Source organism: Phacochoerus africanus, chromosome 4 (genome assembly GCF_016906955.1).
Source record: "Phacochoerus africanus isolate WHEZ1 chromosome 4, ROS_Pafr_v1, whole genome shotgun sequence".
Classification (NCBI taxonomy): domain Eukaryota; kingdom Metazoa; phylum Chordata; class Mammalia; order Artiodactyla; family Suidae; genus Phacochoerus; species Phacochoerus africanus.
Genome location: NC_062547.1, coordinates 73,959,991 through 73,972,001, shown reverse-complemented (window position 1 = coordinate 73,972,001; position 12,011 = coordinate 73,959,991). Strand labels below are relative to the sequence as shown.

At 57.0% G+C, this 12,011-nt stretch overlaps 1 protein-coding gene across 7 annotated transcripts in view; it reads left to right on the top strand.

The window, feature by feature from the left end:
• Positions 1–12,011, top strand: part of KDM4B (lysine demethylase 4B) — a 142,118-nt gene that overhangs the window by 75,383 nt on the left and 54,724 nt on the right. For all 7 annotated transcript variants that reach the window (XM_047777411.1, XM_047777418.1, XM_047777415.1 and 4 more), the window contains exons 8-9: positions 3,960–4,009; positions 8,328–8,431. In XM_047777411.1, coding sequence (XP_047633367.1) covers positions 3,960–4,009; positions 8,328–8,431 — 154 coding nt within the window. The remainder of the gene's footprint in view (positions 1–3,959; positions 4,010–8,327; positions 8,432–12,011) is intronic.

Genomic DNA, 12,011 nt, shown 5'->3' with positions numbered 1-12,011 from the left:
AGACCTCCCTCTCGCCCTGTGCCAGGTTTGTGGGTTGCTGCTTTGCCTTTTGGGGGGTGGCCGTCAGTGGAGAGGGTACATCTGCTACTGAAAATACCTCAAGTGTAGAAGAAGAAGCGGAAAAAAAAAAAAAAAAAGGGGAGTTCCTGTCGTGGCTCAGTGGAAACAAATTTGACCAGCATCCATGAGGATGCAGGTTTGATCCCTGGCCTCGCTTGGTGCATTAAGGATCCTGCATTGCCGTGAGCTGTGGTGTAGGTTGCAGACTCACTCAGCTCGGATCCTGAGTTGCTCTGGCTGTGGTGTAGGCCAGTGGTTCCTGCTCTGATTCAACCCCTAGCTTGGGAACCTCCATATGCCATGGGTGTGGCCTAAAAAGACAAAAAAAGGGGGGGGGCAGCCTGAAAAGGAGAGAAGCTGGAAGCTGGGAGACACACCTTGCGAGGCCAGCTCACCCATGTCTCCTGGGACCAGGGGTTGCTTCCTTTGGAACATGACGTCCCCACCCTGGTCACCATCGTCCCCCTTCCAGTCAGCCTGTGGTTTAAACGGTGAAACTGCTGGACTGAGATTGTCTCTTAACCATCCTGTAGCTCCACACACGTCTCATATCCCCACCTAGGGACTGGCTCCTAGTCCTGATCTCCCCCGTTACCTCCTGGGCCGTACACCTAATGGAAAAATGTTTTATTTTCTCACCGAAGCCCCTGATGTTTGCAGATGGCTGCCTTTCCAAGAAAGGCGTCTGGTGAATGAGGCCCGAGTTTCTCTCTCTCGGCCTTCTCGGCGATTCCACGACATTAAACCCGGAGTTATGGAGCCTGTCCAGTCCTGCCGCAGCCTCTGCAGGGTCACCTGGACCGGCTGCCAGGGACAGTGAGCCGAGAGTGCCAACTCTTCCACGACTTTCAGGTTTAGTGTCACCTAGAAGTACTTTGTATCAAATGTTCACAAGCAGAGAGAAAGGAGCGGAGGAGGGACACGGAGCACAGGCTGCGAGAATCTGGAGATGGGCTGACCAGGCAGAGCGGCTGGGGGGAAGGTCCAGAGGGGCGACTCCTGCAGCCCGAGGCACCTGAGTGACCCTGCACAGGTGGCCTGTCCCTCCTTCGGCCTGCCCCATGGGGTTTCCCCTATTTCTGACTCTGCCCCCTGAAGCCCCCGGTCTGTCCTCCCTCCGACACTCCCCAGCTTCTGGAAGTTACTTTGCCCATTCCATTACCCCCATGGTTCTAGATTCTCCTGCTGGGACGTGTGTGCTGGCCTGCAGTGACTTGATCCCCCAGGAGGGCAGCCAGATGCAGCGCAGTCCCCGGGGGCAGAGCGTGGTGACCAGGGCTGCTGGGGGTGGGGGTGGGGAGGCGTGGCCGGCCCTGGACGGGGCACTGGGGCTGTGGGACCATGGAGCCGTGGGGGCCGATGTGTAGCAGGGTGGGTGAGAACCCACCTTGCTGGAGATGGATGCTCAGGCTGGCAGAGGGTGGGCTGGGGGAGCCATGGGGGGCTGTTGGTGGCAGGGCTACCTGCCTGCTGGGAGACCTCGCACTGGCCCAGTCATGAGATGGACGTGGACCCGGGGCGGCCGTCTGTCCAAGGAAATGTGCCGGAACCCTTCATCACCTGAGCGACCAGGGCTGCCATGTCCAGAGAGCGGCCACCCAGGGTCTCAGGCAGGCAGAGCAGATTGATTTTGGCCTCGGGATTTGACCTTGTGATGGGGGCAGAGTTCCTGAGGAGCAGGACAAACTGCCACCATGTTGGTGACTGATAAAACGACTCTGTTTTATGGCCTGAGAACACGATCACTAATGGCCAGACAGATGCTTGTCTGCCTCGAGGGTTAGCGAGCAGACCTACTCAACCCAAAGAGCTGCTTTTCCTTCTTGCTTGCTTTTTTTTTTTTTTTTCTTCCCTCCCAGAGCCAAGCCCGAGAGTTGGGAATGTCCCAACCTGGTAGTGTAACGCCGGGCAGGACTGTGATGAGGTGACTCACGCCGGGCCCTGGGCAGGAGACCCCACAAGGCTCTGCCTCGAGGGCCACCTTTGCCCCTCCTAGCAGAGCCTGTGGGCTGGGGACTTCTCTCCACTGGTGGATGTCAGCCCTGCTGGGAGGCCAGCTCTGTAGCTGGAGCCCAGGAGGGGAGGGTTGGTGTCGGGAGGAGGGGCTCCCTGGGAACCTGCAGCACCCAAAGTCCAGCGGATATGGGGTGCGCCTCCATAGCGGTTCAGATGGTGCCTCTGCCGCCCTCCCTTCCATCTCTGAATGGATGGCGCACGCCCAGCATTTTGTGTCACTAAGGACCAGCACCCCCTTACAGCCCACCTTCCTTAAAGACTGAGGTTTTCATTTTCCCGAGTCCCTCGGGGTGGGCCGGGGAAGCACTGGGCTTCTTAGCCCCTTCCAGGATGTCCCTGTTCCAAGCCATGGGAGGCGCAGCTTGCTCTTGGCTATCAGAGCACAGGCGTCCCCTGAGGCTGCCCGCTTCCCGTCCAAGAGTCCTTTGTCATCTCTCCCGGGGCTGCTCTTCTGAACACAGCCCAGCGTCCTGCAGCCTGGACTTTCCGATAACAGAGGAGCCACGATCCAATGTATTAAACTTTTAACATCCCCCAGATTCAATTAATCTTATCTTTACAACTCCCAATTACAGGCGGTAATTAAGTGAAGGCAGCATTGTAGGCTGGGGATATTGCATTAATCATTACAGCCTTGGAGCTATAAATTAGTTCCTTCCCCATCCTCGAGCATCTTCCCACAAGGGACAGGATGTTTCATTGGTGGGGAACAATAATCCCACAAAGGTGCTCTGGATTGGGATTAACTTCGATCATCTTTGTGTAAATGATAAGAGGCCACTTAAAAAAGAGTCACCTCCTCTTTGTCTGGATAATGGGAAATTTTCTGACGACAGCAGAATTAAAGGTGCTGCGGAGCATGCTCAGAAATTAATTATTTTTAGCCTGTTAGATTAGAGACAACACAATGTTCACCTTATCTCCTACCCTCACCCCCTTTTACTTGATAAACCTCTTGACTGCAGTAGGCTCACCCAGCTGCCACACCTGGGCCCTCTTCCCTGTCCCCAGCTTCCTGCCCTGTGGGGGAGGAAGCACTGCCCTGGGCATCCACCCGGGACTCATTCTAGGATTTGCTATCCTGCGGTCGTTATTCTGGAGCACAGCCTCCCCCTGGAACTGCAGACATCGGGCGGGACTCTGGACGCTGTCCTGGACACTGTGGGGTGTGGAGCGGCCTGCCTGCCCCCACTCCCTTGATGCCAGGATTCCCCCAGTCTGTGACAACTAGAAATGTCTCAGACATTGCCAGGGGAGACGGGCCCTCCCCTCAGTTCATCTTGTTGGAGTCCCCTCAGTTGGGTCGGGATTCTGGACCCCCGGCCCAGGCCATTTCTCCGGGCACCGCTCTCTGCCAGGAACGTGTCCCAGGCACATGCCCCACCAGCTCGGCATGCGGCATTAGTGGATGACACGCTCACTTCGTCTGTTTGGAAACTTTCACCGTTACATCTTTTTTATTTAGGATGGAGCCACAGTCATCTTTCAAATGTAAAAACGTGTGAAAATGAAACTTAAGAAGTGGTTGACAAATGGAATCTCTCTTCTTCCCAAAGCTTCTTTCCCCTTGGCTCCTGGGGCTGGGAGAACAGTCTGGTCCTGCCGAGGGCTGGGATGCTTCCCATCCTCCGCCGTTCCAATTCAGTGCTCTTTATTTTATTTTTTGCTTTTTAAGCCTCATCGAAGTTGAGTGCCGTTTAACTGGGGATGTCTCCACTCCTGGCATTCCATGAGTGCATCACCCCTCACTGACCACAGCCACCCAGCTCTGCTCTATGCAGGGCCCGGGTCCCTAACCTGAGGCCATGGCCGTGTCCCTGGGAGCCCTCAACTATGCAGCGACCACACGCTCTCGCCTCTGACGCGTCTCTCTTCTCTTGTAGGTATGCCATCCCGCCGGAGCATGGCAAGCGCCTGGAGCGACTAGCAATCGGTAGGTGTCTGGGGCCAGGGTGGGTGGCAGGCCGGCAGCCTCCTCCTTCCGGCTTCACGCTCTTGTTTGGGTGTCGGTGTCTGGGAGGGGCTGTGCTCCATGTGTCCTGTGCCGTTCCACTGCCTTCCCCCGTGTTCCACTTGTCGTCCCCACGCTGCGGGTCTGTCATTTCACAAATGCCACACAGAGAGTTTCCTGGTGGCTCGGCGGGTTAAGGACCTGGCATTGTCACTGCTGTGGTGCCAGTTTGGTCCCTCATCTAGGAACTTCTGCCTGCCTTGGTTGCAGCAAAAAAAGAAGGAAAAAGAAAAAAAAGAAAGACGGACACAGATGCTGTCACTTCCTCACTATCGTTTCCAGCCTTTTGGCACAGAGTTCTTGTCCCCTTCGTGCCTGGCACTGGGTCATGTACGTGCTTTTGTGTCTCTGTGCAGTCTGGGTTCAGTCTGGAACCCGGGAAATCCAATTAGGAGTTCCCCACCTGTGCCACACAGCCGCATGGGGACCGCAGGGCCGTCTACTGTCCCTTGCAGGGTTGGGTCACCTGGGCTTTCTCAGCAGACATCCCACCACTTGGATTCATACCCTCACTGAGGCCTCCTGGGCTGAAGAGATTTGTCAGAGAGGGTGCCAGGCTGCATCCAGAGAGGGGGCACTGACCATCTGGGTCAAGGCAGGCCTTCAGGTCATGGGCTCCTTAGAGACAAGCCCGACACCCAGGCTGGGGGGTGCTGAGGTTTCTGGCCGCCCTGACCCGCATCGGTCCCATTGCATACCTGCCCTGTCCCAGCAGGGGCTCTTTGTGTCCTGAGTGTGGACAGTTGTAAGTGCCTGGACAGGTGTTAACAGATTTTACTGGCCCAGTGGTTGGGGCCTCACTTGGTAGCCAAGAGCAGCCACCCCCTCGCAGGCCCTGACTGGGTGGGGGGTGAAGGTCTGTCACTCAGCACAGGGCCTCTGGCCACCCCACACCCCGAGGTGGCCACAGAATCTTTCCAAGCCGCAGCCTGGCCTTGGTGAGGCTCCCTGACTGCTGGCCGCTGGCTTCTGTGTGAGCCTCCCTGCCTGCACTTGCCTTGCAGGTGGGAACGGCCCATTCTCTGCCTGGCAAATTCCTGCTGCACGTGAAACAGGTTCTCATGTGGGAGGGAGGGTGTCTGAGGAGAAGGACCAGTTCCAACGAAGAGGCTGTTGTGTCCCATTTTCTGTTGGAAACCTGAACCCTGTCCTCATGGGCAGGGCTGGACCCGCTCTTAGGAACATGCTTCTCCTGGTAGAAATTCCAGTCCTGGAATTGCAGGCGGTCCTGGCAAAGGCAATTTCATTTACTTGTTAAGCTAAAAAATAAAAACCAAGGAGTTCCCTGGTGCAGTGGGTTAAGGATCCGGTGTTGTCACTGTTGTGACGTGGGTTTGATCTCTGGCCCAGGAACTTCTGCGTGCCATGGGCGTGGCCAAGAAAAAAAAAACCAAAAGAATTTTTTCCCGTTACATTAAAAAAATGCAAATTAAAAATGTCTTTTTCTGTAGTATCGGTTTCCTGTTGATTTAACAAATTACCATAAACCCAGTAGCTTAAAGCAGCATGGATCCCTTCCATTGTGCTGTGACTCTTAAACTGCTCAGAAAAAAGTCCCAACTAAAAAGCCCCACAGGTTGATTTTCTTACAGTTCTGGAGATCAGAGGTTCACAGTGAGCCTTTAGGGGCTAAAACTAAGGTGTCGGCTGTCATTTTGGGGGAGAGCCCGATTCCTATCTGTTCTGTCTTCCTGGTCTGTGGCTTCCCCTCCTGTGGTCGAGTCTCCCCCTGCCCCCCTCTCATAAGGACCCTTGGGATGACACTGGCCCCCTGGGTGATCCAGGCCCATCCCCATCTCAGGGACCTGAACTTAATCCCATTGGCAGAGTCCCTGTCCCCACGGTTGTGAGGGTCAGCACATGGAACATCCTGGGGGCCACTGTTCAGCCCCCCACACCTGCAGAGCCACAGGGATTGGTGTGGACGCTCCCCATGGACCACATCACTGGCCTCCCCGGGGCCCTGCCCACAGCTTCTCTGCTCTTCTGGCTCAGAGGGGAGTTTGCAGTTAGCCACACCCACTGTTCTCTCTCACTGTGCCTTTTCTTCCCTTGTTTTGTTTTTTTTTTTTTGTCTTTTTTGGCTGGCCTGCAGCATAGAGAGTTCCTGGGCAAGGAATCGGATCCCAGGCACAGCTGCAACCTATGCTGCAGCTGTAGCAACCCTGGTTCCTTAACCCACTGTGCCAGGCCAGGAATCAAACCTACGTCCCAGTGCTCCCAAGATGCCTCAGATCTTGTAGTGCCATAGCAGGACCTCCCATTGTGCCTTTTCTGCTAGAAAAGTTTGGGGTGACCTGAGCAACAGCTAGAGAAGCTGGACTTGGGACCCTGTGGGGCCCTCCCACTGCCCCTGGACCATGCCATGGCCACTGTCCCTGGAGCTCGTCTCGACCTCTACGGTATTCCCGCCAGGTCCTTTCTGACACCCGGACCTGGGTGCAGGCTCACTTCCTGGGCGTCTGCAGCGGGTCGGGCCATGGGGGCCTGATCCTTCCTCTGCAGCCCCCTGCTCAGACCTGCTCTCTGCTCCTTGGAGGAAGGACGGGGCGGGGGGAGGCTCCAGGGCAGGTGACTCACAGCCCTCCTAGGCGTCCCTTCCCAACTTTCTGGGGGCGTGTGTCCCAGTCGCCATTATTGAGATGGGTGGAATGAGTTTGCGAGTAATACGGAAAATGAATCGCTGTGTGTGGAATGGGCTCGCTGGGAGAGTTGTGCAGCCCACGGGGAGAGCATTAATGTGTTGGCGCGTTATTGGTGCTAATCACTTAAAATGTGTGCCTTTATTAGAGCTTTAATGAGAGCCACTTAAACTGTGCATTAAAAAGAGGAACTGCAGAGAGGCCGGCGGGCCGGGCGGCAGGCAGCCATAACTCTAATTGAAATGCTTTTAGTGCAGAGGAAAGTTGCTGGATTCAGTCATCCCTGGCACTTTCCAGAACCTCGCCTTTGTGTCCTTTGTGTCACGAGCCTCCTCCAGCTTGGACATGTGGGTGGGGCCGCGAGCACAGGAGCACACATGTGCGTGCCCCCCCCAGACACACACACACACACACACACACACACACAGAGTGTGCCCTCTTTATCAGCAGCTCATCAGTGGTGTGCCCTGGCCTGGAGGCCGGGGCCTGGTCTGGATCAGCTTCTAGAAGGGTCCTGGGGCTGGTCAGCCCTGAGGGTAGCCGCATGCCTGGGAGCGTGTCCCACACCTCACGGAGCCGTGGGACAGCCGTTTGGTGCTGGCCATCTGTGCGGGTTTGGGGAGAGGAGCCCCTCGGGGGCAGGGGGTACTTAACCCAGGACCGCCTTTTCCTTAACATGCGTGTCACAGGTTTGGGTTTCAGCCAGCCAGTGGTTTGGGAATACCCCTGGACTGTGTTAGTTAAGCAGGGCTTCGGGGCAGGTAGAGCTGATGTGGATCTTCCGCTCCCTCTGGGACACTATCTTAAATTAGTTACGAGGTGCGCTCTAGCCAGGGAGCATACTGACTGAGCACCCAGACAGGGGGTTAGGGACAAGGCTGAGGGCACAGGCATGGGTCGGGCCACCCTGCCACTGTCCGAAGGGTTTGGGGCCTTGGGCAGGTGGGTTGTTGGCCCAAGCCTCCGTGTCCTTAACTGCTTGGTGGCCATAGGACCACGTGGGTGGAGAGCCGAGGCAGCACCCAAGCAGGGTCAGGCCGCCTTCCTCTTCGCTGGGGACTTGGCTGGCGGGAGCAGGGCCAGGGCGCCCCCCTCCCTCCTCGCCGGTCGCAACTTGTCTGGTTCTAGAGCATCAGCTCCCCTGTCCTATCTCCAGACTGTGTTCTCATGTGGCCGAGTGACCGTGTGGATGTACTGCAGTGTTTTGTTCTTTGTTTTTTTGCCCATGCCCATGGCACACGGAAATTCCTGGGCCAGGGACTGAGCTCCCACTGCAGCAGTGACCTGAACTGCTGCAGTGAGCCTTAACTCGCTTTGCCACAAGGGAACTCCAATAGTGGGTTTTTGCTTAGGGGGAGCTTGGTGGGGGGGGCAGTCTCTGGGCAGTCATGCCCCTACCCTGTACCCTGGGGCATGAATGTATGCCCTGCGTGGTGCACCTTGTCACTCAGGACCCCATCCCCTGTGTGTTTCATTTCTCTTGGGGGCCACGGGAGGAAAGAGCTGCCCAGAGAGACATCCCAGCCAGCCGCCCACCCTGTCCCCGCAGGCTGATGCAGATCTGTCCCGTCTGACTGACGCTGTCTTCTCTGCTCTAGGCTTCTTCCCCGGGAGCTCCCAGGGCTGTGATGCCTTCCTTCGGCACAAGATGACCCTCATCTCACCCATTATCCTCAAGAAGTATGGGATCCCGTTTAGCCGGGTAGGTAGGGGCTGGGCACAGACCACCTGCTCCTAACGGGGCTTCTGGGGCTTGGGCACAGGTGACCATGAACACCCCAGGAAACTGGTGTCTTAACCTTGGAGAAGGTTCTAGAATGAAGGTAAGCCGGGGCAGGGCCACCCTAGCTGGTCCACCAGCCCCAACTCTTCTATGGTGGGGGGTGAGGATGAAAGAGGGGCAGTCAGGAGGAGCCCAGCCCTTCCTTCCCGCTCCCTCCCAAAGCCCAGCCTCTGCAGGTCCCTCAGGTCAGATTGGAGCATGCATGGCGGGGACGGGAAGCTCTGAGGAGCTGGGGCACCTTCCGGCCCCACCTGCACCCAGGGCACAGGGCCTTTGAGAGAAGGGGAGTACCTGTTTAGAAATGAAATGTCTGGTGTAAATCAACTACACTTCAATAAAATAAATTTAAGATAAAAGGAATGTCTGGCTCTCCCGCAGCGTGAACGCTGCGAACTCATTCAATTTCCTGCTCCAGAGGCTGCTGCCCTGATCCCCGCGGGGCTGTGAGGCTGGAGGCTGAGCCAGGAGCCTGGTTGGCAGAGACCCCACCACCTGTGGAGGGTGGGCAGGCGGTGGGGGCCGTCATTCATTCCAGGCCAGTCCTTCCTGCACACAAGTCTCCTGGGAGACCCTCTCTTTGGAACCCAGGAGAGTCGAGGCCTGGGTCCCCAAGTCGGTCCAGGCCAGAGGCCCTTGCCCGGAACTTTCCGGACAGGTGTGTGGGCCATGGCACTGGGGGCAGGGGGCAGAGGGGGACCCTTCCGACACCCGGCTTCTGTAGGTTTCCCCGAAGAGCGATTTGGCAGGCGCAGGAGTGAGTTCTGCGAGCCGACCCGTGTGCTTCCCCCTTGCGGAGAGTGTCAGCCAGTCGGAAATTGCTTCTGACATTTCAATCACACCGCCCACAGCGTGAGCACGCAGATCAGGGACTTGGCCTTTCTGCTGGGGCCGCAGCCAGGAGGCTGACTCCTAGCCGTCTCTCCTGCTCATCCGATGGCAGGATGTTAGGCTCTGAGACCTGCCACTTGCTGTGCTTCCCTCTTCTCGCCTCTGTCTGCTGGCTGGAACAGCATTCGTCACCAGGAACCTCCCATACAGATCACAGCATTGCTCATGGACGTGAGAAGTATTTGCTGTCCGTCCGTGTGTTGAGAACATTCTCCAGGGTGGTGCCTTCTGAAGAGGAATGCCGGTTGCAGGAGTCAGCTGGGGGCACCCTCTGTTCTCCCAGGTCAGCGCCAGTGAGGCCCTGCAGTTTGGATGGGAAATGCCTGAGCCTGACCCAAAGGCAGTGGCCTCTTGCCATGGACAGGCTGCTGGCAAATCGATTGAGGCTGGGTCGGCAGCCGCAACCCCCACACCAGAGGCCTGGCTCAGGCCCGGCCTCCCGGCTGCCCACAGAGCTTGGCCCCTGAGGCCTTGGTCTGGCCGGCAGAGATCCCTCCGTGTGCCGCTGGGACTGGGCACCAGGCCCTGAAGCGTCAAGCTCCAGCTGAACTCGGAACCCCTCATCTGAATTCCTGGCAGCCTTCAAAGAGTGACTCCCCGCACTCCACTTATAAATCTTTGTAATGGTATTTACTTCTAGAAGAAAAAGCAGATCAATAGCAGAGCTTTTTAATAATTAAAAGTGTGTATTTCTGTAATCTGCCACGGACTTCCTCATTTATTCTTGGAGAGCTCGCAGAAGCAGCCGAATTCCGGGCTCCCTCCGTGACGGGCGTCTGGGGCTGGTGCTCCCTCCACTCCTGATTACTTTGCTCCACAGCCTATCCATCATCCCCAGCGCCTCTAATTTATTGTCGGGATAATGTTGACAGCGGTGACATGGAGGATAGACAGCGCAGGCTTGAGATGGAGCCACCAGGATGTAGATTTTCTGACGGGAACATAATCTTCCTGTCGCTCTAAATGAGCGCCTCTTCCGTTCTGGGCCTTGATTTATGGGTGGGGTCCCTCTGTGCCTCCCCACACCAGGGCGTCAGGCTCAGCGATGGCAACCCTGCTGCATCCCTGGGGCTCAAGCAGGCCAGCCTGTGCTCTGGCGAAGATTGAGACAGCGCTTCCCAGGATCCGCTCCAGTCGGATAAGAAGATCAGTAATTGTATTTCGAGCCACATCCCCAAACCCGACTTTTATTTCCCTCCCTTCATGTGGCTCCGAGGCCTGTGGCAGGAGCCGGCCGAGGGGACCCTTCCTGAGGACCCAGCACTCTGGCCGCCAGACCCTGGGGATACCACGTGTCCCCTCCTCCCTCATCTCCTGCCATCGCTTCATCCCGGCACGCGGCTGTCACTTGGACAGGAATTTTAAAATACAGCTTAATGCACACTGACTTCCCTTGATTGGTGCAATTCATTATTTGAAAAGAAAAATATCTCCGTGTTCTTAAGGACTGGCTTTTCTCCAGGCTACGTCAGTTTTGATTGATTTTTGACTCCGTGGCTGGCTTCTGGAAGTCTCACTCCCCCTGTCTCCTGCCGCCCACCCTTCCCTGCCAGGGTTTGACTCCACATTGCTTACTTAGATGAGTCTACTGATTTCTACTCATCTCTCTGGGGTTATTAGCAGGCCTGAGAACTACAAATCAGTGACAAAGCAGCAAACCACCTCTTTAGTAGGAGCAGAAGGCTTGAACACACGCAGTTTGCAGAAGGAGGCAAACGCAGGCGCCAGCAGGACGCCTGGGCGGCATCTGCAGGCCTTGGGGAGGAAGCTGGCACGGCACACCCGCCAGGACAGCTCCGTCCAAATGCCCCGAAGGCCACCAGGAAAGGGGGCAGTGGGAACGTGCCCTCACCCCTGCGAGTGGGTGCAGAATCGGCAGTTTCCTGGGGCCCCCAGTGTCTCCTCCGTGTCTGTTTACTCCAGAGACACGTGAGCACTGCCTAGAGAAGACGGGTCCCCAGCTTCCCCACCGCTCAGTTCACAGAGCCCCAGACGGGGAACAGCCCGCGGGCCTGTCAGCAGGAGGCTAGATGAGCAAATTAGTGACAGCCACATGACAGGAGACCGACGTGCCCAGCGGGACAGATGAACCCCAAGGACGTGCCGAGTGGAAGAGGCTGAATGCAGGAGCGCAGACGGGTGGTCCGTGTCTGTGAAACCTCGGAGAGAAGCCTTATCGGTGGGGTTGGGAGCTGGGGGGCGGGGCCTCTGGGGCCACAGCTCTCGGAACTGCAGACCCCCTGATCTGCGTTCCACCGAGCGTTCAAGCTAGGAAAAGACCCACCCGACTCCAGAGGGTCACTGCCCTGCCACAGCCTCCACATCCACATCCGTGCATTGGCCAGCAGCCCCACCTTGCGTCCCAGGACACGAGTGGGGACGGTGGCCACTGTTGTCTGTCACTTGTCCTTTGGGACACTTGTCTGTTGGAGTTCTTCTCATGGGACTCAGCGTGGGGTGGCGGGGGGTGGTCAGTGTAGAGTCGGGGAAGGGGGTCTAGGCCTTGGGGCAGCACTTCTGGAAGTCTCAGTCTGGGGTTGTTGCAGGCCCCCAATCCTGTCACTTACACCTAGCTCCTTGGTTTGGGGTATCTGTTGCAGAGGCCGGACCA